At 52.5% G+C, this 24,731-nt stretch overlaps 12 protein-coding genes across 12 annotated transcripts; 6 read left to right on the top strand and 6 right to left on the bottom strand.

Annotated features, from left to right (window-relative positions):
* Positions 1–32: 32 nt before the first annotated feature.
* J4E93_007472 (uncharacterized protein) lies at positions 33–1,076 on the bottom strand (the record flags this gene model as incomplete). Its single annotated transcript, XM_049345379.1, has 1 exon — positions 33–1,076. One exon carries the CDS (start codon positions 1,074–1,076, stop codon positions 33–35), a length of 1,044 nt encoding a protein of 347 aa, XP_049197609.1.
* A 359-nt stretch (positions 1,077–1,435) lies between these two features.
* On the top strand, positions 1,436–2,443 carry J4E93_007471 (uncharacterized protein; the record flags this gene model as incomplete). Its single annotated transcript, XM_049345378.1, has 2 exons — positions 1,436–2,265; positions 2,329–2,443. The coding sequence occupies 2 exons, from the start codon at positions 1,436–1,438 to the stop codon at positions 2,441–2,443; spliced, it is 945 nt and encodes a 314-aa protein (XP_049197608.1).
* Positions 2,444–2,716: 273 nt separating this feature from the next.
* Positions 2,717–3,845, bottom strand: J4E93_007470 (uncharacterized protein; the record flags this gene model as incomplete). The annotated part of the gene is made up of 3 exons (XM_049345377.1): positions 2,717–3,257; positions 3,318–3,604; positions 3,696–3,845. The coding sequence occupies 3 exons, from the start codon at positions 3,843–3,845 to the stop codon at positions 2,717–2,719; spliced, it is 978 nt and encodes a 325-aa protein (XP_049197607.1).
* Positions 3,846–4,735: 890 nt separating this feature from the next.
* J4E93_007469 (uncharacterized protein) lies at positions 4,736–5,757 on the bottom strand (the record flags this gene model as incomplete). The annotated part of the gene is made up of 2 exons (XM_049345376.1): positions 4,736–4,963; positions 5,023–5,757. 2 exons carry the CDS (start codon positions 5,755–5,757, stop codon positions 4,736–4,738), a joined length of 963 nt encoding a protein of 320 aa, XP_049197606.1.
* A 1,874-nt stretch (positions 5,758–7,631) lies between these two features.
* Positions 7,632–8,513, top strand: J4E93_007468 (uncharacterized protein; the record flags this gene model as incomplete). The annotated part of the gene is made up of 2 exons (XM_049345375.1): positions 7,632–7,950; positions 8,002–8,513. The coding sequence occupies 2 exons, from the start codon at positions 7,632–7,634 to the stop codon at positions 8,511–8,513; spliced, it is 831 nt and encodes a 276-aa protein (XP_049197605.1).
* Positions 8,514–10,457: 1,944 nt separating this feature from the next.
* Positions 10,458–11,837, bottom strand: J4E93_007467 (uncharacterized protein; the record flags this gene model as incomplete). The annotated part of the gene is made up of 7 exons (XM_049345374.1): positions 10,458–10,959; positions 11,005–11,268; positions 11,323–11,345; positions 11,395–11,465; positions 11,518–11,554; positions 11,604–11,629; positions 11,690–11,837. The coding sequence occupies 7 exons, from the start codon at positions 11,835–11,837 to the stop codon at positions 10,458–10,460; spliced, it is 1,071 nt and encodes a 356-aa protein (XP_049197604.1).
* Positions 11,838–12,952: 1,115 nt separating this feature from the next.
* On the top strand, positions 12,953–14,684 carry ZEB1 (Zinc finger E-box-binding homeobox 1; the record flags this gene model as incomplete). Its single annotated transcript, XM_049345373.1, has 2 exons — positions 12,953–13,197; positions 13,247–14,684. The coding sequence occupies 2 exons, from the start codon at positions 12,953–12,955 to the stop codon at positions 14,682–14,684; spliced, it is 1,683 nt and encodes a 560-aa protein (XP_049197603.1).
* A 353-nt stretch (positions 14,685–15,037) lies between these two features.
* On the top strand, positions 15,038–16,156 carry J4E93_007465 (uncharacterized protein; the record flags this gene model as incomplete). Its single annotated transcript, XM_049345372.1, has 1 exon — positions 15,038–16,156. One exon carries the CDS (start codon positions 15,038–15,040, stop codon positions 16,154–16,156), a length of 1,119 nt encoding a protein of 372 aa, XP_049197602.1.
* Positions 16,157–17,690: 1,534 nt separating this feature from the next.
* On the top strand, positions 17,691–18,524 carry J4E93_007464 (uncharacterized protein; the record flags this gene model as incomplete). The annotated part of the gene is made up of 1 exon (XM_049345371.1): positions 17,691–18,524. One exon carries the CDS (start codon positions 17,691–17,693, stop codon positions 18,522–18,524), a length of 834 nt encoding a protein of 277 aa, XP_049197601.1.
* Positions 18,525–19,441: 917 nt separating this feature from the next.
* Positions 19,442–20,317, bottom strand: J4E93_007463 (uncharacterized protein; the record flags this gene model as incomplete). The annotated part of the gene is made up of 2 exons (XM_049345370.1): positions 19,442–20,076; positions 20,131–20,317. 2 exons carry the CDS (start codon positions 20,315–20,317, stop codon positions 19,442–19,444), a joined length of 822 nt encoding a protein of 273 aa, XP_049197600.1.
* Positions 20,318–21,354: 1,037 nt separating this feature from the next.
* Positions 21,355–22,299, top strand: J4E93_007462 (uncharacterized protein; the record flags this gene model as incomplete). The annotated part of the gene is made up of 1 exon (XM_049345369.1): positions 21,355–22,299. The coding sequence occupies one exon, from the start codon at positions 21,355–21,357 to the stop codon at positions 22,297–22,299; it is 945 nt and encodes a 314-aa protein (XP_049197599.1).
* An 888-nt stretch (positions 22,300–23,187) lies between these two features.
* J4E93_007461 (uncharacterized protein) lies at positions 23,188–24,504 on the bottom strand (the record flags this gene model as incomplete). Its single annotated transcript, XM_049345368.1, has 1 exon — positions 23,188–24,504. One exon carries the CDS (start codon positions 24,502–24,504, stop codon positions 23,188–23,190), a length of 1,317 nt encoding a protein of 438 aa, XP_049197598.1.
* Positions 24,505–24,731: the final 227 nt, after the last annotated feature.

The raw sequence follows: 24,731 nt of genomic DNA, 5'->3' as shown, positions 1-24,731 counted from the left end.
AGCTAGATTGCCTTCATTTCGACACAGCTGCCCTAATCATAGAACACCAAACATCTAACCTCAATACTCTGCCGACCCGGTGCATCCTCGGGCGTATTCGGATCCGCAAAAGCAGTGTGCGGTGTTCTAACAGCCACACCCTTCTTGCCGTGAGACATGCCCTCTCCAAAACTATCATAGCACTTGAGCAAAATAACTTCTTCGGGTGTCATATCCTTCTGGTAGTAGAACTTGTGCTGGTCGTTCGCTGCCACCGACATAGTTTCGCCCTTGACCTCGTAGCCCTCTGTAGAAGTATGGTTGTTTGGGTCGGGAAGGACTTCCTTACCCCGGTCGTCGACGTCCATTGAGTCGGCGCGCTTAGGGTATAGGAGATTTGTGGCAACAAAGTCGGATGTTGATGTTGTTCTCCAGTCTATCATGGCGAGGGGATGGTCTGAAGCAGGATTCTCAATGGGTCGCCATACGTTGATGATTTGGTAGCGGCCTTTTACCCATTCGTCGGCTTCCTCGGGGGAGAGATGGCGGCGTACACGTGCTTCTGCGGCGGCTTCAGTCTGGTCTACATGGACTTGCTGGACTGGTTGCCGAGGAGAGTTCTTGTCTCGTCTCCGGATCGTGTGGTCGAAGATGACGACCTTTTTCACGCCGGGCAGCTTGTTGCGTAGTAAGGTTTCGACTTCGGCGTAGTAGCCTTCTCGCACTGCTGCGTCGTCCGTGAAGGTTTTCTCTTTGGCGGGATATTGGTAGACGGCAAAGCCGGAGTTGTCGGTGTTGAATTCATGTTCGTGGCCTCGTAGATTGTGGACGGATCGCTCGTGCCACTTGTGCGAGAAACTGGTGCCGGGACCGTCTACCTTGGCCCAAGGCTTTCCGGAATAGGAGTCGGTGTCGATGTGGGAGAAGCTTGCTGTGGTCATCTTGTATGCTTGAGCTTCAGATCGGAGAAGACGAGTTTGCGCGTGGCTTCCCAGGTATGGGGTGTAGGAAGCTGTCTGGTGTAGTTTTGGAGAGGGGTGGCTGTAGCTGGTTCGGGCTGCTCTTGTGAAAGTCGAAAGTCTTGTGGCAATGCTCATAAGCGTGGTTCTATCGTGATCAGGTTGAGTGGGGTTATTAGTTGAGAAGTCAGAAGGAGCTGATGCTGCAGGTGTTTATGTACGCTCCACTGCTTAGAAATGATACATGACGCCATACTGAAGTTTGGCCGATGTGCTCATGAACTAACCAATCAGATTTCTCCTTCACGCCGATTGTGAAATCGTCGTGAGCAGTCGCGTGATTTGGTGGCGAAGACAATGCTACGTAATAGGCTACATCCAGACTGTGCGGACTTTTCTTATACCCGATTGGCTGAAGGCGACTTCCCCGCAACCCTCAGTTCGGCTTCAACATGTGTGCCGTCACTGTCCGATGAACTTCTGTCTCCTCTCCCATTATGCCACGACATGCCGTTAGCGACGATGACGAACCACTCGAGGACAAGACGGCTGCTCTTACGCTCAAGAACAAGAAGACGGAGCGCATGAAGCGCAAGAACGCGACGAGACAGCAGAAACGCGACGCCATCGTGAACATAACAAAGTTGCCAACCGAGCTCATCCTCGAGACGCTCAAATATCTCCGTCCCCACGACGTTCTCGAGTTCAGCTTCGTCAACCGCCGCTTCCACGGCATCGTCGAGGCCAACGCGAACGTCATTGGCGACGCCATCATCGCGCGCCGCTACAACATCCTCATCAAATGCCTCCCAACCCCCCGACTCCTCGCCGACGTCGACGCCCCCATACAAACCCTCCTGGTTGACCCCGCGCGTCAAAAGCAACTCAGCATACACAACCGTCCATACCAACACATACAATCGCCAGATCCACACCAGCTGTGCACATGTCTGACCTGCATCCTAACGTGGAATAACCTGGGATTGGTCCTAGACTTTGCGCACTGGCAGAACCACCTCGACACAGGAACTCCGATCCCCATCATACCGCGCGGGCAATCACCAGAGTGGAATCAAGAGCTCGTAGCGCGCAACGCACGTATAGCCCGCAAAGCGGTAGAAAACTCGCTATGGCACGCTGCAATTCTAGAAAGGCACCTGGAAAGCACCACGCGAGCTATACGGCGGCACTCGAAGAACAGGGGGAATAAACGTGTCCATGTGGAAATGACGGAGGCGGAGGCTGCGGAGGAGACGGATGCGTTTCTGGCGAAACACGGGCCGCCGAGTTTGGAGTTTCCGTACCAGCGGGACGAGTATTATATGCTGTAAGTCATTTATCATCCATATCGCATGTGCACTTGGGCGCAAGTTTGTTGACAAGATGCCAGGGAAGCATACCTACCCAACCGGTGGTGGAGGAAGCAAGAGGCGTATTGGTTCTATACGATCAATGGGCAACACGAGCGCGATTTAGAACTTGTCCAACGCTTCGCGAAGCGGTAATGCAATACCTCGGGCTCTTCGAGCCTAGCACAACACTCACGACGGTGTCATAGCAGATATCGAGACTTAATGTGTTGTGGAGCGCTATGCGAAGAGATGAGTATTCGTATATAGAAGCATTCGCTAAAGCGCAGACAACGCAAGAACCAAGTTCAAGAGACAACGCCTAACCCAACCGCAATCCCAATGCAAGGTGATCTAACAGCTCGAAAGCAAAAGAAGCGCTCATATGCAGAAACAATGCAACGTTGCTGTCCTATCCACAGTCTACCTCTAGTTCAACCGCTCCGGTCCACCACTAAAGCTATACCCACTCCCGCTGTGGCTGGGCGCTCTGTCCATACCCATGCTACCAAGAGGCCCCGCAGCAGCCTCTCTTCTGAATTCCTCATATCCGCCCGGACTCAACGCGTCCACGCCGGCAGCTATACTCGCACTGCTGTCTCTGTACTCTGCATACGGAGGCACAGCTCCCCTGCCACCGCTGCCATATGTTCCGTTCCTATCTTCGCCCCAGCTCAGCGGCCGGCCTGGGTGCCTCCCTTCATCCGTTTCCGTGCTGTGCAGCAACGCGTATTCGTCTTCTTCTTGGTTTCCGCCGCGGTCGGTGCGGCGGTCGAGCGAGTCTGAGGAGTCGCGGCCGTTTGCGGTTTCGATCTCTGTCGACCAGGCTGCGTCTTTCGGGTTGTTGTAGGCGGAGTCGCCGGAGGCGTAGTGGGTGTTTTCTGATGAGGATTGGTAGGGCATGACGCCTTCGCGGAGGTATTTGTGGAGGTAGTAGCCTGATACGCCGGTTGTGATGGCGAAGAAGAGGCTGCATGAGGGTTAGTAGACGTTCTTATTCGTTTGACATCTGGGCTGCAAGGGTGCTTACAAGACCATGACACCGACGCCTACAGCGGCCTTGCTGACCTTGCACTTGGCCTCATCTCCGTATAAGAATGTTGTGCAGTTGCGGTCGTCATCTGCAATCTTCTCCTTCTTGGCTCCCTCTTTGATACCGTGGGCGTTCCACATGGCCACCGAGATGAAGGCTGCGAACCATAGGATTGTGTATAAAGCGTCGACGGCAAGGAAGGCGTAGGCGGAGGCGAAGCGTTGGGCGCGCGACCACATGGGTACCATTGTGAGGTAGATTATGGCGGGTATTGAGACGAAGCACTGCGAGCAACCTTTTGTCAGCCATGTCCATGTTGACGTGAGACAGCGTCCTGAAGACGATGCTGTAAAGGAAGAACAGAGTGCAACTTACCATAGCAAAGAAATACTTTGTAGGTCCCTCAACGGGGCCATCCTTGGTCATAACAGCGATGGTAAGACACGCGGCTATGAAGACGAAGATGGCCTGGAAGACATGTGCCACCACCTTGCACTTCTGGATATACGACTGCGGTATCCGCATCTTGTGTGGATGTGTCTATTGCCGCGATCTCAAAGTCGTAGTATGCGTGGAAGGGCGCGGAAAGGGCAGAAGGGTGAGGGTAAACAGACAGCGGATACGTCAATACGGGTAGCCTCCGGTCCTACCGAGTCTGCTCTCTGCGTCACGCAAATTGCCAAACAACAAACAACGTCCTGGAATTGTGTGCGTGAGGAGATGCGAAAACCGAGCCGCAAAAGAATGTCGTAGTCGCCTCGGACAACAATGGAAGGGCGCAGCGTCGATGTCAGACACGGTTCGAGTCTCAGCCTCACTGCTTGGTGGATCCCGCAAGCCTGCCAAACTGCCCAGTCGCGTCCCCGCCGCGCAGCCCGCTTCTTCGCTTCTGCAGGGTTTGTGCCTAACCCGGCAACCACACTGTAGCGGCGCTGGTGGATATTAATAGAGGGCGAGAACGGGTACCGACTGAGTTAGGCGGTTTAAGGGCTAGGGATGGGCGTGCCTGGTTGAACCGTTTGGCGTTGGCGTTGGTCGCTGGTTGCTACGGGTGAGGGCGATGACGTGGGCTCTGGGCGACTCTTGTGCATGCACTCAGACTCGAACTGCGTTATCCCTTGCGTGTATGTTCTGCATTTCACATATTTATATTAACGCTTGCGCATTTGTTGATCAATGAATGTGCCTTGTCTGGACACCTGACCTCGTGTTCGTTCAGCTTTGCAGCTCACAGCCTCCGCCTAGGCATCGCACCACAGCTCGAAGAACGCGCCACCACAGGATTCTTCACCGGTACAATGCTGATGCTTCAACGTGGTTTCACTCTCTTTGCGCACAGGTCTCTTTCGCCTAGCATGTGTACACAGCGAGTTCTGTCACTATGATCCGTCTGTCACGCCAATAACAACTGCATCTCAAGACCAGTTCGCGTGCTCCTCGACCCAATTGTCCTTCTCCAGACCTCCATCCAGCAGATATGCTCGAGCAGTCGCATTGCCCCTCCACTGCCATTCCAGGTACGCGACAGCCGCTTTGCCCTGTTTTCCACCATTCGTAGCTGCAAAGGTGCCGTCGTGGCCAGTATCGAGGTTGGCCCTCAACTTTGGAGTGCCCGTGTTTAGGAGAGCGTAATCCTTCGCCGACTGTCAAGAGTTAGCATTGATCGACACCGAGATCTGTCTGGTCTCCAAGATAGACTCACGGTATTGTACCCCATATCTTTCGGTCCTCCAATCAAGTACACCATAGGCACCTTGAGCTCTTTGAGTAGGTACCTCCTGTCATCCTGGAAGATAGCAATGTTGAAGAGCATGATTCTCTTGACTCTGTCATCGTGATACGCGGTCGACATGGACTCGAGACCTCCACAGCTATGGCCCGCTGTCGTGACTTTGGTCAAGTCGACGTTTCCGTATTTCTTCGCTTTGCCGGCGAATGCCCAGTCAAGAGAGTCGCGCATATCTTGTACTTTGGACTGCTGACCAGCCTGGAATCCAGAGCCATCGGGGGTGCCGTCTGCAGCGATAACGTATCCATAGCTGGCGATTTCTACCAACAGCCGCTCGTAGATACCGGCGTTGAGGCCGCATCCGCCGTTACCCCATGCGATGAAAGGAAGACTGAGGTTGCCAGTCGGAGGGGTCTTGGGTGCGAAGATGGTGTGTCTCGGTAGTGTAGAGTCGGTCAACATTTGCGCTGGGTAGGGTCCCGAGCCAGACGTCTTCGCGCCATTTCCTTGGGGGGACTCAGGGCCGGTTCCACCAGCGCCGGTATATTTGGGTAGCTCGGACAGGGATATCGAGAAGATACCGCCTGCGAAGTCACCATCACCCTTGGCTGGGAAGTTTCCAGGTGCGGGCGTGAATGTCTGTGCCAAAGCGACATTGAGAACGCTGGGCACAAGGCCAAACAGCGAGAGAAGGGCAGAATTCAGCATATCGGCAGCGAGGCCAGGTTCGGTCAGGGGATCGTGGTCACTACATCAGCGACAGCACTTTTCATACGCCCATCTTATATATGGGGATCTAGCGGCATTTGCGTATGAACAATGCTCGTTCTTCGCGCAAGGTCCATTCTGTCAGGTTTGCCGCATCGTCGTCGATCTGACCCATTGACCATACTCAAATACATGGGGAAGACCGCCAAGGAGACCGAAGTAGATTAATGGTTGATTGGCAAAATACTGATTGAGGAGAAAATCTGGGGAAATCGAATGCATGTTAGTGGGGACCAAGAGTCTCGGATGATACTTCGGTAAATAACCTGGTGATGAGTTGAGCCGCGGCAAGCGTTTCGTTAGTTGCTCAATATAGCCGCTGGAAATCCAGATCTTAGCAAAAGATCAGCACTCAGACCAGCGGTCAGGTTCTCTGATCGTCATTTGCGAAAGAATCGGGACTCTGGCCAAGTTTGCACGGACTGCACGTCAGAAGCATCAAAGGCCTAGAGCAAAGAGAGGGAATGAAGTTCTCGCGAAAGAAGGTGAACCTCCATGTCAAGGGTTATGTATGAGCCCGAACCACGTACTGTTCCATTAACGCAGCAGCGAGGAACAGCAGTCTAGCCTGACTTCACTGTCATCGTGCAGAGACGTGTGCATGTCCTGCTCAACGTTGCGATTCGGACCTGCTGCGATGGCGGTCAACTGTGTCCTTCCGAAGAGCCGCAGATTGCTCTATAGGCCGAGTCTGAGAAGCTCAGCTCGCACGATGACTGGTGACGTTTCTCTTGGCAATTGTATAGAGGATGCGACGGTAGAGAATCGACGCGTCCTTCAGCCCCATGCCATGTATGTGATGCTCTCGAACGCGTTGCGTTCAAGGCCTTTCGCGAATCCAGCTGAGGTGTCGCGCTTCCAAACGACGTCCATTAAGCACAGGCAGTGCTAGGAGGCTAGTCTTTGTACTGACGTATACAAGCTAACAGTGGTGCGACCGCTTCCTTCCGACGGGTATGCTCGGGGGATGTGAACAACGCGTACTTCGTATAGCGGTGCTTTTATGAAACGTGGTAGCCAATCGCATCTCGCGCGCGCTCTGAGAGATTGTTGTGGAGGAGCGTGATGACTGAACGGCCGAGATTCCGCGATTCCATCTCCTGCTGTCGCATAAATACGATGCCAATCATGTTCGCTACACCAGCGGCAGCTCTACCCATCGCAGGCGTCGGTGTCATCGGGATATGTAATAGACATCACAAAAAGGAAGTACAGCTGCACGCTGTGCGACGCAGGTTGGGTGGTTGAGGAAGACAGAGGGATCGCGTGCGCCGCATTGAAGCTAAACCATCGCTTAAGCAGGCCTCGGCTGATCGGCGGGATGCATGGCACGAGCTCAACCTTCACATGCCCTCGTCGACCGCATCGCAATGAAGCCATTCTGATATTTGACAAAAACCATCGACCATCTGTAACACCATCGCCACAAGGCTTGTCGGAGCGCCTGATGCGCTTCGGTAATCACTTGGCAGCTCGCCAACCCGAAGAAGCTGCCGCTCGCGTACGGTGTGCTATACTAATCAGAGTCGCCCTTGCCCGCCTCCTACTGTTTTGTAATCACCAGGTTACAATGGAAAAAGCTGGTTCCCTTAAAACAGCGCTATGGCATTGTCTCTGCGGACAAGATGTACTCGGAGTTAATTTGCGTAGCTTCAGCGAGGCAGTCGTAAAGCCACCGGCTATGATGGTTTCGAAGGTTTGATTAGGCATTTTTTCTCCAGACTTCTCCTGGGCGTGCTCACTCCACGCTTACTGACCTCTCTGCATAGCTAATACCTCGCTACACTGTTGATGCCAACGGGCAGTGGAACCATATGCATTCGCAGTTCCGCCATACCATTCCCTCCGAACGCTTCCCTGTCGAAAAGGGCCGATACGTGCTGTACATCAACCACGTCTGTCCGTGGGCACACCGAACCGCCATCGTACACGCTTTGAAAGGGCTGGAGGATGTTATAGACGTAGTCGAGGTCGATGCGAGGGATGCATCGCATGGCTGGTTCTTCTCCGGGCGTAGCGGGCCCAAGCGAGACCCTGTGTCTGGCGCGAGATGTCTGAAAGAGATCTATCTGAAGGCAGATCCAAGCTACAACGGGAGAATCACCATCCCTTTGCTGTGGGATCAACACCATGGTAAATATATCCGGATATTAAAACAATAGCTCGTAATCTGACAGCATTTAGGTACCGCGGTCAACAACGAAAGCGCGGACATCATCCGCATGCTGTTCGACGCCTTCGACACTTTTCTTCCTCCAGAGCGTCGCGAGGTCAACAAGGGAGTGGCTGCCTTGCGACCCCCGCATATCCGGAAAGAGATGGATTCATTTCTCTCATGGGTATTCGACACGGTAAACAACGGCGTGTACAAGGTTGGCTTCGCGACATCGCAGGCATCCTACGACGAACATGTCAGCAAGCTCTTTCAGTCACTGGATCGTCTTGAGGAGCACCTCTCACAGCCCAAGCACTACCCATACCTTTTCGGACAACATATCACCGAGGCCGACGTTCGACTATACACAACGCTGATTCGCTTCGACGTGGCGTACTACCCCTTCTTCAGATGCAACCTGAAGATGATACGTTCAGACTACCCGCGTCTTCACGCGTGGTTGAGACGCCTCTATTGGTGTGATGGGCCTGAGACGAATGGTGGCGCTTTCCGGACCACCACCCATTTCGATTTGGTATGAGGAGAGACCAAGCTATCGCATGACAATTACTGACTTTGTTAGATCAAGGAAGGATACGCAGCTGTGACTGCTAGTAGAGGCGTTGTACCGATATGCCCGACACCTCCAATTATGCCCTTGTAACGACCGTATGTTTGTAATAGCGGCGCTTTTCCCACTTCGCCATTCAAATATCCAGCGCGGTATTCTGACTGCATCGACACGCCACGATTTACGTTTGTTCTGCAGCTTTCATCACTATTCCGGCCTGACCGAGATCTTTGCGCCTACATACCCATTATGCTATCTTTTCCAGCTTACACTGAACTATCCTCTGCCTTGCGCGAGATTCATCACCTGATTCAATCTGCCTGTCCGTAATGTTTGCGATGTCTCATTTTGCTGGCTTACACACGTCCAAAACCTGCCTCCGTGACAAGTACCCAGGCGCCTACGTTACAGCGAAAGTGCGAAAAAAGAAAGTGCATAAGCAGGCTTGAGGAATACGTGGAGATTTCTGTAAAGCATTCGCCTAGGCAGAATAACTGTGAGAACCTCGGCGCTATTGTATTATACTCCTCCTTGCAACATGAGAACCCCTTGTAGTTGGCTATGATCCAAGTCAGGAAAAGATTGAAGAGATTTTGATGCATTAACCTGGCTAGCCCTAGAGCCTAAACCAGTCAATGTCCCCAAGATCCACCTCTTCAACCTCCTTTGCTTTCCACATCCGTGCCCGCCTTGCCACCGCCTCTGGATGTTCCGGTGGCGCGACTTCGGGCCCCGATTCTGCCGGCCTCCAGCATCTTCCGGTCGGATGCTCATGAAATTTGCAGCGGTTGTTGAGCATGAAGTCGTCCCAGATATCGTAGTAGCGCACTCCTTTGGGGAATGTCTTTATCTGTTCGTGGACGTGGTGCAAAAATTGCTTGTTTGTTCTGGCCAAGATGGAGTTGAAGCATCCGGGATCCGTGCTCAGCGCGATATGAAAGGCGAGAAGGCGTTCCAGGTTGGAATTAGGCACGTTCTCCACCGCTTTGAAGACGCCATGAAAGAAGCCTACATCAGAGCCTGTTTGCGCGTCGAAATTCTCAGCTAGTGCATCCATGATGGCGTCGCGAAAGTCGACGCACCGCGCGCGGCTCATTTCAAGGCCGAATCGATAGGCGGCCAGCATCGTTTTGGTGTCAAGATTTCTTTCGGTATAACCTGGTTGTATTGTCGCAATCTTACCGGTTTCACACCAATGCTCGTATACAGATCTGACTGAGAGAGGCTGCAATAGTTGGCTTGCCGGGACTCGGATAACTGGGAAGTATCTTCCGGGCTCACGGTGTCGGTCGGGACCGCAATGTTCTATTGATTGTCTGTAGAACTCTTGTGTTTCTGCGTCCTCTTCTGGGAAGCAATCCCAGTAGCATTCTCGATCGACAATTATGGCGTGGTCTGACGGGGCTTTGATGTCGGCCATGGATGGGTGTGTGTTTGTGTATTGCATGTTGGGTAAAGAATTGAGTGAAGCCTTGTGAAGACTGGAGTGAGGTATATATATACATTCGGCAGTATATTATACTTGCGGTTTCTCTCATGGGTGAGAGTATCTTTTCGTCTGGGTCGTCGATGTTGCGGAAGTTGTAAGTGGCTCGTTTCGCTCTGCGTCATCGCAGTACCATGGGACATATACACTCGCATTCGCTATGATCTGTGCTCGGACTAGGTGGCGTACCCAATCAACTGCGTTATAGTAAGCGATAATTGTAGGATCCATGGATTGATTCGCTTGTTGCGGGTACGCTACCACTATCACTATTCAGCTCTTGTGTTAACGATACTTCTCTTTTCGAGAGGACCTAACTAAACACGACGCAGATATGCATGGATTGTTCCTGGTAGATTAACCAATTGTAGAAGCGAGCTTTGCTACGTTGCACCAGTACGATATTGAACCAAATGCGAAGACAGTGACTAACTATTTGGCCCGCTCAAATCTTCCCGGACACGAGAAGAAACAGTTACCTCGGTTCTCTTTGTTATAGCAGCGACATCGCCCATTATGAATTCCTCACTTCCTCTCTCAAAAGGCCCAGACACATGCGTCGCTTGATGGACTCCGCTCCCAAGCGGAATAGAACCTTGCCTGGTACTGCGCCTCGACTTCAGGGCGTACAAAGACTTCGATCTTGTTGCCGAGTTCCCATATGAGCTCTTTTGTGTCTTCTCAACAAACGACTTGAAGAGGGGTGCTAGCGTCGGCACCGATGCGACGATGATACCCAAGTTGTTCTCAACAGTCGACCACATAATGAGACTGCTAGAGTCGAGATAGTTGGCGAGGTTTCGAACCGTTCGGATGCGTAGGACTTGGATGATCGTGATGAATGTGCCTAGAGCTAGTAGACACAACAGGGCGACTTTCTTGCGCTTTTGGATGTGGCTCTTGAGGAGGACGGGGAAGGGTAGGAACATGCTGTTGAAGTAAGCTTTTGCTGGCGCTTGCGGAAGAGATACTTACACTACAATGTCGAAGACAATGGTCAAAGATGCCATGCTGGTGTAGAAGGGGACGGCTGGCAGGCACTGGCCCCAGGTGATGGAAGGGTCCCATTGTTTCGCGGCCGGCTGGCAGAGGTTCGTTTGCACGACCAGGAAGCAGAGGTGAAAGAGTATGCATGCGACTATTACGGTGATGGTAGCGTTGCGCGACGCGCCCTTTGGCATGATTCGTAGATAGGTCAGCAGCAGACTGAGTTTGAAGCCCAGTATACTGGTGATGTAGCTATGGCGAATGTCAGACAGGTGTATAGTGGTCGTTTCGCGATTATTGTCTTACAATGGTGCACCCATGTACTGTATCTAGTCCGGTCAGGATCGGAATGCGTTCAGTTGTGTGGGTGAGACTTACAAGTCCAAAGTTGAAGAGATTTTCATCCGGCATATCCTTCAGGTGCTTGAGTCCAAGTCCCCATTTCGTTTCTGGTGTTGCGCCGTCAGTCTTGATGTCACAGAAACTGTGCAGCTAACGTACGAACGATAGTCACAACGGCGAAACCGCAAGATGCTATCTGCGCAATTGTCAGTCCCACAGCTACAGCAGAGAGTCGAGTTGCTCACCCAAGTCACAACTAGTATCCAGTCATCTAGCAATGATAAATGCATTAGCCATGTGACGAGAGAAACCTCTGTGCCATGGTACTTACCGGCTCCAATGGCTTTGGTTATGCAGCCGCGCACGTAGAAACGAAGGGTCAGAACCAACAGTGACACTGCTGTGAAAACGATTGCGATTGCAGTAATTTGCGGCCCCTCGTTGGCGATATCATCGGGAGTGTTGTAGGTCCAGCCCATCGCACTGGCTTGCTCAAGGGAGTTTCGTTCAAAGTAGTGGTTGAGTAGCACCTCGCCCAAGGAAAAGCTGAACAGGCCCAAGGCCTACGTTAAGACAACGACACGCAAATGAGAAGACGTAGCGTCGATGTAGGTCTGTGGGTGTTCGAAATTCCCTTGATTGAGGTGGTAGACTTGTCGCCTTTGGGAGAGAACACATCAAAATACTAGGCATTGCGATTCAGCGTCTACACAGTTCCGACCGTTTCCAGCGTATTGGCAGTCGAAGAGGACGAAACCGCGTGGGGTTCAGCGCGGCCTTTACCCGGTCTATCATAACCCCGTCAGGAAAGCATGCCTTGATCGATAGCAAAGGAGACTCTCATACGAGGTGAAACCTGTAAATATTCCCAGTATTGTCCGAAGTTATAGTAGCCTAACAGTTAACGCACATGGTTGCAATGCAGCCCAAGTGTTGGCCAATACAAAAGACCTTCTTCTTAAAGTTAGACCAAATAATTCCAAGGCATATTGGTAACGGTAACGGGGAACGGGTTCGGCACTGCTCGGTGAGAAATCTCCTAATTTTAAGGGTCTAGAAAGACGATATGGGACGATTGCATCTCGCCTGGAGAGCCGCCGACCCGCCCTCGCGGTGGACGTGCTCGGTTGCATCGGAGGTTTCTCAATGTAGAAAAGCCGTGCGCGATCCCTGTTGATAGATGCGAATGGCCAGTACAAACCCCAGCTTCCAATCGATGGCAAACGCGCCGTCTCCGTACCAGCAGAGTGACTCCGACGTTACGACAGCTATCCATCAATCGCGTGTTCATGATGAGGCGTGCTCTCCTCCAACAGCCTGTGGTGCTCTGCATAACTCCGCGAGAGGGCCTTTTCTCGTAGACTTAGATCCAAGACAATCGGCGCCACGGCCATAAAATGGGGTCGCGGTATCATCCCGGGACGGTCCACCCCACCGGACACTAGATTTCTAGTCCCACAACTGCTCTAGCTTGCTCGCCACCGTCAAGCGCGGCGCATGCAGGGAGCCTGAATTTCTGTTTATATTAATCCGTACGTCTTGGAGATTGACATCGTCCAGGTCGCAGAACTTTATCTTTTTCCATGCCCTGGAGATGCGTTCCTACACCCTAGTCCTCGCGCTTCTTGGCGTCGTTTCTGCTAACCCAACCCCCAATCAATGCAAGTCGTTCCCAGGAGACAAGTCGTGGCCTTCGCAAGCAGAGTGGAACAGCTTGAACAAGACAGTAGGTGGACGTCTAGTGGCAACCGTACCACTCGGAGCCCCCTGCCACGTTCCGACTTTCGACGACGCGACTTGTGAAAGTCTGAAGAAGGATTGGCAGTTCGAGAAGATTCAGTATGTTCCACACAGGTGCTTTCAAGACGTCACTCTAATATTTAGTCAGTTATGAATCGTCTTCATCTGTAATGGCACCTTTCTTTGCCAACCAGAGCTGCGATCCTTTCCAACCTCGAGACCGCCCATGTGAGCTCGGGAACTACGTCCGTTACGCTGTGGATGCGTCGGGGCCTGCAGACGTCCAACAAGCGATCGCGTTTGCTGCCTCCAAGAACATCCGTCTCGTCATCCGCAACACGGGCCATGATTATCTCGGTCGTTCCACAGGCGCGGGCTCACTAGCGGTGTGGACACACCATCTCAAGGAAATCACCCATGTTCCGACGTTCAAGGGTTCAGAATACAGTGGCCCGGCTTTTAAGATTGGTGCCGGCGTTCAAGGTTTCGAACTAATGGCTGCTTCCCGAGACAAAGGCTTGGTCGTGGTTGGAGGCGAGTGCCCTACTGTTGGCATCGCTGGCGGTTACACACAGGGTGGTGGGCATTCCGCTATCAGTACTAGCTTCGGCCTCGCTGCCGACAACGTACTGAATTGGGAAGTCGTAACAGCAAGCGGAAAGCTTGTCAATGCGAATACAAAAGAAAACGCAGACCTGTACTGGGCTCTCAACGGCGGCGGTGGCAGCACCTACGGCGTTGTGGTAGGGATGACTGTCAAAGCGCACAAGGAAGCTGTTTTCGGCGGCGCCTCACTGTCGTTCTTCACCACGGAAAACGACCAGGACGTGTTCTACGACGCTATCCAAGCGTTTCACGAGGAGCTACCTGCTATGGTAGATGCCGGAGCAATGGTGGTCCATTACTTCACGTCTTCGTTTTTCATGATCTCCCCGCTTAACGCCTACAACAAGACGGAAGACGAAGTCAAGGCCATGCTTGCACCTTTCGTCGCTAGGCTGGACTCCAAAGGTGTCAAGTACACCGCTGAATACAGCGAATTCGACACGTACTATGAGCACTACGACAAGTACTTCGGCCCCCTTCCTCTCGGCAACATCCAAGTCGGCATCGCCCAGTACGGTACTCGCTTGATCCCACGAAGTGTTGTGGGCAACATCTCTGAAACCTGGAAGGCTGTCGTAGAGAAGGGAGTGACCTGGATCGGAGTCGGAACAGATGTGAAGGCGTTTGGTTCGGAGAAAACAACGTCGGTCCACCCGGCCTGGCGAAAGGCAATCGTGCACGCGACCTTGACACTTCCATGGAACTTCACAGCCCCGTGGTCGGAGGCGTTCGCAACTCAAGACAAGATGACCAACGAGATCATTCCTCTTGTTGAGGCCGCAACACCTGGTAGCGGATCGTACGTGAACGAGGCCGATTTCCGTCAACCGAATTTTCAGGATACGTTCTGGGGCCAGAACTACGCCAGGTTATTGACGATCAAGAAGAAATGGGATCCTTCAAGTCTATTCTACGCCACTGTCGGCGTTGGCAGCGAAGCCTGGACTGTTCGGACTGACGGTCGCATGTGTCGTGCCTAGTAGCTAGTTCCTGTCCTGAGTCAATATGAAAAACTGCACACAAGTCGCGTTGTCCATCTGATACCAACCTTTGACTAATGAACAGGTCATCATCGACCTCGCTTGTGGAACCGCCATCGTCGGCTCAAGCAATCCCCCTTGCATCACGATGGATCGAATAAATGAATAGTCTTTATGATAGAAGTCATCTCCACAACGCTGGTAGCACGCGTGTGCAGTTGAAAACATGGAAAGGTCGTAGCGCGTCCTGAACGCGTCCAATTCAGGTTCTCGAGTGGGGAAGCTAGCGTCAATGACGTACACCAGGGGATACCCTGCAGCCGCCACAACTCTGAGAAAACCAACTAACAATCATGCCTCCGAAAAAGTTGAACAAAGATGGGGGCAAGAAAGATGAAGAGAACACAGAGTCTAACAAGCCCGCCGTTTCCGAAGAAAAGGTGCGGCAAGAATCTGGGAAAGCCGCCAATGCTGCCCTCGCCGCGCAAAAGAAAGCCAAAGAATTGAAAGATGCAGCAGCTGCCGCCAGCGACCCAGATGAACGGGAAAGGCTGACAGAAGAAGCCACAAATGCACACATCGAGGCTGAGTCGTTTGGAAAGACCGCGAAATATCTTCGTTCGGGCGCTTTTCAGGGCATGGCAATGGGCACAGGCCTTGGTGTCGCGCCCGGTGCCACTTTAGGCGCAATAACAGGGACTTTGGTTGGGGGCATCTCTTCAACTCTGCTTGGTGGGATAGGAGCTGGGGTAGGTGGAGCGACAGGTGCGCTTCACGGCCCATGGGTAAACATGGGCAAAGTAGCAGGGAAGGGAATGAAGAAGCTCACTAGTTTCCTCCCGCAATGGGCAGCGAGCGAAGAGCAGAAGAAGACGCTGGAGAAGATGATGGGACAAGCTAATGAGGAGGAGATGCCTGGGACTGAGGAGCTTGAGAAGTTTAAGAGTGAGGGAGGTGGAGGTCAGATTGACGAGGGTTGGATGGAGAGTGCGAAGGGCATGATGCCAGACCAGAAAGAGGTGTCAGACGCAGCGAAGGCTGGTGCGCAAGCAACGGGCGGAGATTCGGAATCGAAGCCTAGTGCTAATCAGTCTGAAGAGACGTCAAGTGGAGACACAGCGCAAAAGAGCGATACTCAAGGTCGCAAAAAGCCACGGAAGCTGAATGCAAAGCAAGACGATAGCGAATCCCAATCAGCCCAGACGGACAGTATGCGCAACGATGCTGCTGAAGCATTCAACCCTAGCGAGAAATCCGATACACAAAACGGGGAGAATCTGGACGACCGAGAAAAGAAACTCGACCAACGGGCAAGTGAACTTGATCAACGACAGGCAGAGCTAGACGAAAGAGAAAAGGCCCTGGCTCAGCGTGAGAAAGAACTGGATTCAAAGCCTGACGGTGATGCCACGGAGTCTACTTCAGCGCCGAAACCCAAAGGTCAACCGCGCAAGCTCGCAAGTAGATCGTAGATCTTTAGGGTACGCTAGACAAAGGTACGACCTCACGCCAACCTAGGGAAAAACTGAACAGCCTGGAGCCTACGTTGACGTTGGGTCACCCACTTTGCAAGTTTTTGTCTTGATGTAGTCTGCAGACCTGTTCAGTCTTTTTCTTTGTATGAGGTGACCTCTAAGTTATCCTATCGACCGTATGGCGTTTTGGGATTTTATTGGTCGCTGCTATGACTGGGTTGCTAGGGTCATAGTGATGTTAGCAAGCTGACGATTAGTCGGCACGGGTCGCTTCAACCACGGGCGTCAGCATGCGAGAACCAAAGTATTTCGATTACACCAAGCTACAATATTTGCATCAAATCTTTCTTGCATCTTTTACTTTCGAACTCCTCTCATATCTGCTTCCAAACACCCTCAAGCTTTCCCGAACTACACACAACAACAATGTCGCGCCCGCCCTCTTCCGGTTCCGATACCTCCAGGTTTCTCAAACTTCCAGCCGAACTCCGGCTGATGATATACGAGCACATCCCGAACGAAGTCTTCCGGTACGAATTTCGAGAGGATGGTGCCACAAGAAAGTCCGGCTTGTCTCTTCAGATCGTTCAAGTGGGAACAGCCATCCTCAGTACATGTCGGCAAATACACATGGAGGTCATCGAGATCATAAAGAAGAAACAAGCACTCGCAGCCTCAATACCCATTAGCATCGCGATCACAAGATGGGGCGAGGGCAGTGTCGTGCTCTTTTACAGCCTTCACTACAAAATATACAACGCACGCCGGAATCTGATCGCACCAAGGGGAATCTATCCGCATCTCAGCTTACCTGGAAGCATACTTCTCCAGTCTGCATACAACAGACTGATACGCGCGTTGCCGGATATTGAGTTTGTCATTGATTTCCCTAATATGGGTCTGTATTACAATGCCAGAGCAGTGCTCACAGAAGTAGCCTGTTACAGAGGTTGTTTCGAATTCCAAACTACCGTCCGTATACCGCCTGGTTCGATTTCAAAGAAAAACTTTGATTTTTTCCAATCTCTTGAAGGCATTATTGTCATATGGGATGAATACAAAGACTGACTCGTGGACTGAGGCTGTCGTGGACGAGTACTAGTTGCACAGGTGGAGTAATGGGCCGGAGAAGTTGCAATTTATTTGGAGATTGCTAGTCTACTTGCAAGCTTCGGTATGCTCCGCAGCTCATAGCATTCGCCTCGTTGCCTCGTACGAAGAGCTTATCTTTTCATACTCGGCCTCGTGCGTTGCTGGTCCCAGTCGGTAGACGATCGCGAATGCACCGTGCGAGCATCGCTGCTACCTTCTCACCTTCTGGCAATTACGACAACACCTCGACCCTCGTTTCCACTCTTGCTTTACGGAAGCTGCATGCTGCCATGGTTGTTTATAAGATATCGCGCACCCACCACTTCTACTCTCACTACGCCACACCATTCTTCCGTCGCCGCAGCTCTTACGGTCAAACATCCGATAGCAGGCAGCATCCGATCACTCACCTCAAGACTGCTATTCTCGCATCGCAATCATGTTCTTAATGTCTGCTCTCCTCCTATTACTTCTAAATACCTTACTCTTCGCCAAAACCATACCTCGAGCCGACAACGTCGAGATCTACACGAAGCCTAATATATGCCTTCCGCACGACGGCTTCGGCAGCAGAGTGATCGCTTTCAGCGACCCGTGTGAGAACAACATGTTCCAGTACGCCGTCGTCACCAAATATACGACCTATTACCCCGAAATCCTCAAAAACGCCTTGGCAGTCAAGGGCTTCCAACTTTTCGACCTGGGGAATGATCAACTATGCGGTTGGACAAAGGCTGCAGCCGTGTATAGCACACTAGGGCTGGACTTCCACAGCCACCGCGGCGACATCTACTGGAAACACAGCGACGCTCACTCGGTTGGCGGCTCGAGGGATTCTGTCGACCCTTCGAAAAGGTCTGATAACAAAGCAGCCCGCCTCCCGTCTTCAATCGAGGATAGTGTTGTAGCCATCAGTAACATGCTCATCGCCAACCCGCCCGCCGGCGACGTCTACATGTTCAGTACCATCATCCTCGCCTGGACCACGAGTCTCTTCGGCTACATCCTCCTCATGCTGCTGCTCATGGCCTGCATCAGAAAAGCCGATCGAACCACGAACACATCAAAGGATAACGAGGTTGATGAGGGCATCGAGCTCGAATCTATCAAAGCACCTGATACAGATACCCTGGCGAGAACCGACTCCGCAGCGGCCGGGCCATTCGAGGACGTCAAATGGGAATATCCTAGCCCTCAGCGTTCTGCCGATACGAAGCGGGCCGAACCGCTTCCTGTGTACTCGCTATGGGGATCTCGTCATGCGGTGGCTTGATGCAAGGCTGCGCTGAGGCTCATAATGAGGACGTAGTTGATTCGCGTTGTGGTTTTTGGTTTCTCATCCCCAGTTTCTTGTGTCGTCGCGTTTGCTATACCTGGGTTTACTTTGTATTCTCATGGCGCCAGGTAGATACCTATTCCATTGTGTCTGAGTATGCTGAACGCTTTGGTTGTTGTCAAGCGCACGTCGGCTCGGCGTGCTCCCCCGATCCCATCCTCCTCTACCGTCTATAGCATGCGCTTTTGCTTTTTACATAGCCCTCAATGCAAGCCACATCACATGTAACCCGCACATTAGTCACTGCTGTGCGGACCATTGGAAAACAGTATGCACAGCGCCTGGTCATAGCATCGCCCCGCTGTCGTGATTCCGGGTATCTAACTCATCTAGCCTTTTACTTTACGCCCGACTTAAACTGCGGTCGAGTTGGAGTGATACAGTGCATACTCAACCCAAGCTCAAACACATGTGGCGGGGGTTGGATCGATCTAATTTCCGCCTATGCAGTCATTGTTACACGGAAAAACATTGGGGGCTAGTGGCGTTCCCGGATGTTGAGAACGGACCGGTGAGTAACGAATTACTCCGTAAGGCGGCCAAGCAAGTCGTGGAAGTTCTGTTGTACGTCACCAAGAGGGCGGGAATAAGCACAGTGTTACGGTACACCAGCTGCTGACAGTCTAGTAACGTTGGCAAGGCTGTATGCCGATGTCATGTCGCTGGCATGGAATGTAGATGATTGATTTAGTATGTTGGACGAGAAGACGTAACATTATGTGAAATATGCTACAAGAAAGACAATGGTGATAAACTACGATCGCTGACAACGAGTGAAAAGGCACGTTTGCAGTAGATTGAAGCCTTCCCTCTGTGTGCCCAACGACATATAACTCTCATGAAAATCCTCAGAGTTACATCTCGTATCTCGTCGGCGCTGTCCCATCGATTGGCGGTTTATGTGCGTGCTGTGGATCCAACTCCACCAAGCTCTCCGGTGGTGCCTCGTTCAGAGGAGGGCCGTAGTAACCGGAGTTGTTGTTGAATTGATGAGGATTAGGCCCGGTCTTGTACTGTTCAGCGATCTGTGTGCCGGGCATCGGTGACGAGGTGACGTCTTTCTTTCTGTGACGACGGAATAGGAGGAAACCAACGACGAGTCCGATTATGAGTGCGACAGGTATCCCGACGCCGATGCCGATTTTGGCTGATGTGGGAAAGCTGTTCTCGCGCGGTGCTGCGCTGGATATCGGTACGGGTACGGGTGCGGATGATGGCGTTGTCGTTGGTGTGCTAGTAGGTATCGAGTTTGCAGTGACGGAGGATGAGGAGCTCGCGATAGACGCTGAGCTCAGTGAGCTGGAAGGCAAAAGCGACGAGGAAGATATCGATATCGATTCGGTTTTGTCTTCGAGATAGAAATACCGGCTGAAGTCTTCTGGCTCTGTTGCGCCTTCTTGGTAAAGCGCCAATTGGAACAGGTTGGACCGTTTGAGGTTGATCTCAGGCCTGATAGTCCATTCTTGGTTGGTCCTGTTTACCACACTCTCTGTTGTATGTTGTTAGCCAGTGATTTCTCAGGGTTTAACAGTGTTTGCTATACGTATGATGTATTCTACGTTCGTAATCGATACGCCGGTCTTCGGATCTGCTTGCCACAGAATAATAGAGACTGCAGTACCGACCGGCGCCTCCGTCCAATACACCGTAATCTTCTCGCCTATAGTGTAGTTGAGTGCATTGCTCATGTCCAGTGCGACATCAAGCGATGGCGGGAGGATAAATTCCATGGGCGCTGGGACATGGACAAAGGTCCAACTATAGTAGCCCAAGATCCGACTAGAGCACGACAAAAAGAGGAAGACACGTGTGCTGGGAGATGAAGAGATGGTAGAAAGGACTTCGGGTCTGAAAACGTCTGTAAGCTTCAAGCGGGTGAAGAACAGGCTACTCGGAACTAGGCAAGCACCTAAGGCTGAAGCATGTACCTCAAACAGTAGACGGGAGTCTGAGATTGCGCCTGTGCAGTGACGCCTGAGGCTTACGAGCTGACAGTCACGACGGCAGCCTGGAAGTACTGGGCGATTGGAAAAGTCTGCGGCGTAGTGCGCTTTTCCCATACCAAGACGAGTCTGTCATGGCTAGAAGCGTGGCGCTGGAGGTCATCGGTCTGCGCACGAGAACTCCTGTTGATCAGCGTTGGAACTGTTATCTCGTGCATGCGGCTGAGCTTGGGATGTGCCTCTCAAACCACGTGTCACGGACGATGACTGTTACCTGTCGTTGGTACCGATCGTTCACTGGTCATCATCGCCATCCCTCATGAATCATTACCCTAGAGGGTTTACAATCGAGCTGAGACATATCATACCCTTTCCATCATTGGATGACAGGACACAACCTCACCAGCCGTTTGGGGCCAAGACCTGTCGTGGCCTTAAGTATCTGCATGTATACGCACCGTGGGGCGTAAGGCTGCGGATCCCCGAAATGAGCAACGGATCTTGGTAGCCAGTAAAACCTCCGTCTTTGGTTGAGGAATGCGGATTCTTTGTTGCGCACGTGGCTGAATATGCTGTACTACCCCTTGACACCGAAGGTTTTCGTGGGGTCCATGGCATTGGGTCATCCGCGCCATTTATTTCCGGAACTGTCAAGGATTGTCTAAGACAAAGCCTAGATTTGCGTTGGTGTCTAGACTGCAAAGACTCAAATGTCAGCAGTCGTGATTCAGCCTCATGAAGATCGATGTGGATGATGAAGCGTCTACATCCGCCTGCTTAGACATATTACAGCAAGCTTTCGTTCGGCATTCTGCTCATTCAGTATGTTAGCAAGGCTGCAATTCAAGTTCGTCAGCTATCAGTCGCTTTTTGCGTTGTGCGTCCTTCTTCTCATATACCAGATCTACACCATCCGCTCCGCCCACGATGACATCGCCCTGCCCATCCAGGAAACCGTCCAAGCGCCTAAGTATGAAGGCATACCGAGGGTTATATGGTACAAGCTGGGTCCTCGTGGCCTCTCGGAAGAAGCCCGAAACTGGACTGATAGCTGCATCACGTCCAACCCAGAGTACGAAGCGCACTTCATGACGGACGAAAGCAGCGACGAATATGTCCGAACCGCCTTCGCATCGAGGCCAGATATCGTCAACAACTACCTTGCGCTTCCAGTACCTATATGGAAGGCGGATCTGCTTCGCTACTTGTTACTTTGGGATCAAGGTGGCATCTGGTTCGATCTCGACGTCTCCTGTGAGAACATACCCATCGACGACTGGATTCCACCGGAGTACAAAGCGAACACAAGTCTTGTTGTGGGTTGGGAATTCGACCATGGCTGGCCGGACAATTACTTGCACCAGATGGAGATATGGGCCATCATGGCAAAGCCCCGGTCACCGCATCTGATGCAGGCGATAAATGACGTCTTGGAAGAGCTGGCCAAGAAGACCGCTGAACACGGCGTAGCTGTCGAAGATACTACCATGGAGATGATGGGAGATGTAGTCGACTTCACAGGCCCAAGGCGTCTGACGTATGCGGTATACAAGAGTCTGGGTGCTATGGTGAACCGCAACCTGGCGGGAAGTGACGTCGAGAAGCTTCTGCAGCCCAAGCTAGTCGGAGATGTGCTGTTCATGCCCGGTCGCTCTTTTGCGCCGATGACGAACAGATACAGCGCTGAAGAGGAAGCAGTACTATCACCACAATTAGTGACGCATCATTACGCTGGAACGTGGAAGAACAGCCACGGCGGCGAGCGTTGAACGGCCAATTCGAATCATACTCCAGAGTCGCGTCGGTCTGTTGTCGGCTCAGGCCAGGTGTTATGTCCGCCAACGCAATCAACAAGGTCGCTAGCAGGCAACAATCCGTAGCATCGATGCGCGTGTGAGGAGCGCGGGAGCTTCTTCAAAGGTCGATGCCACAGCCCTGATTTCCAGCCCCCAGGCCAGCACTTGAGGGCCCGGGCGGGCCCCGGGGGATCTTACGGCCTAGCGTGAGCTAGCATGAATGCAGCTAGGCCAGAACCTCCTGCGTGCTGCCCTACCTGTATATCACTACGATGCCCACAGTCTTCATTGTGAACTGGTTATGGAAAATGTAATGTGATTTCATGCAGATAGCTATAGTAACATGAACATCAGTTCAGAAATACAATCTCCCACTCATCCTCCTTCATGATCCCTCCCTCGAACAATCTCAATGCTGTCACGAAGTTGTCCCGCATCTTGTTCCACTCCGTAAGGAGAGCGGGCTGACAGTAGAGCTCGATTTTCTTCACTTTCTCCAGCTTGGGAAGGTGGTGTAAGACATCAAGCCAGTCGCCACACTCTATGTGAAGATTTCTGGATATTATTTCTTCTTTGTCTGAAGCGTCAATATTGGAACCTACTTGAAGCCTGATGACGGCATCAGCGGTGAACCCTCTCGACGAGGCCGACACACGTAAAGCGGACGGAGTATCATACTGGCGGGCTTGGGTAGGAACTTGCGAGCTTTGTCCAGCCATGATAGGTTGATGTGATGAAGGTTCGGTGAGACGCTGAAGAAGGGGTGATGTGGGTATTTATGTGTAGCCGATATGATTGCTGTCTTTACCAGCTGATATGACCACCGCGGTCTGAAGCCATGTGATGTTTGTTGTAGGACATTCAGGGCTCCTGATCACCGAACGGATAGTTGAACTTGAGGAGAGCATTCAGTCCACCAACCCAGTGGTCCTCAGCCATATCTTCCTTGCCGCTTGTGCCACGCACGATGCTAGGCACACCACCCTCCCAGCCCCGCGCGTCTCGTTTGACCTCTTCCCCACCTATGCGGACTTCCATACCCGTGCCCAGTTTCTCTGTAATGGTATTTCCGTCGATGCTGACCTCGACTTCGCGACCACGATTCTTCTTGCCTAGCCGCAGTGTAATTGGTGTCTGAGCTGGCAGCACCAGTGGTCTGAAGGAAAGCGATCGAGGGCAGATGGGCGTAAGGCATATCGACGGTACGAGGGGGTGTACGATGCTTCCTCCAGAGGACAACGAGTATGCTGTGGATCCAGTAGGCGAGCTGATGATCATGCCATCAGCGACTGCCTCGGTCAGGAAGCGGTTGTTGATGTAGACGTCGATGATCTTCAGGTGCGGGCTGGAGCCACGGTGAAGCGTGACCTCATTCAGCGCGTAGGTGTCGCCCTCTCCTTCGATGCCACTGATTCTCTTTCCATCAGGCCCGAAGACGCCCACCTTCAGCCTGTTGCGCAACAAGATGCGCGCTGTTCTGTTGCTTCCCATGGCCTTACCTCGTATGTCGGCGTAGCTCAGTGGCTTGTCCAGAGGGTCATCGGGCGATGTAGGTGGTGTGGGTGGAATCGTCCCATGCGAGTCGGAGAGGGTAGCGTAAGTGTCTGGCGCGCCGCTCATGTATACCTCCCGAAACGCTCTCTTATATTCCCTGAACTTGAACTCGCCCAAGAAGCCGATGGTGCCCATGGCGAAGCTCAGTACAGGAGGTACATTCTCTGCATGGCTGAACAGGCTGCTAGCCCTCAGCAGCGTGCCGTCGCCTCCAAGCGTGCAGACCAAGTCGGTTTTATCCGAAAGGTACTGCGGTGCGCCTTGGCTCTGCTTGTATGTGTATACGGGAAACGCAAGTTGCTCGTGAAGCTCTTGGGCTGTCTCGGGATCGAAGATGACGTTTATCGACGGGTAGGTGGAGCGTATGTGGGACGTGAATTCTATGACGGACTCGGTGATGTTTGGCGTGCGCTTCTTTTTGGTGACGAGGATGTTGCGCGGTGGGGACGGCCATTGCAGGCTCAGCAGGGTATTCGAGGGCGACTGTATGTATGACGGCGTCGTGCGCGAGGGAAGCTCCGAAATCTGCCTTATCTCAAGACGTCGTGAAGACGAAGAGAAACTCCGTGCCTGGGCCGGTAGAGCGAGGACACGCCATGGCAAGACGCGATGGGGTACAAACATCTTTAGATGGTAGGAGGCTAGGGCGAAAATGCTAGGCGAAGCTGTGCGCAGAGCTTGGAGGGGTGGGTGGGCGCCATATGAGCGTATGATGACGAGTCGAACCGTGGTAGGATGACGCCTGGTGGCATCGCAGGCCAGACAGCGTGGAGTGAATGCTAAGACGCGGAGATAGTCCAGGCGCAGCGACTAAACTCCATAATCACATGCAGCGGTGGAAAGGGTGAAAG

This window comes from Alternaria ventricosa (genome assembly GCF_023758065.1).
Source record: "Alternaria ventricosa strain BMP 2768 chromosome Unknown scaffold_13, whole genome shotgun sequence".
Taxonomy (NCBI): domain Eukaryota; kingdom Fungi; phylum Ascomycota; class Dothideomycetes; order Pleosporales; family Pleosporaceae; genus Alternaria; species Alternaria ventricosa.
The sequence above is the reverse complement of the archived record's forward strand: the minus strand, read 5'-3'. Positions and strand labels throughout refer to the sequence as shown.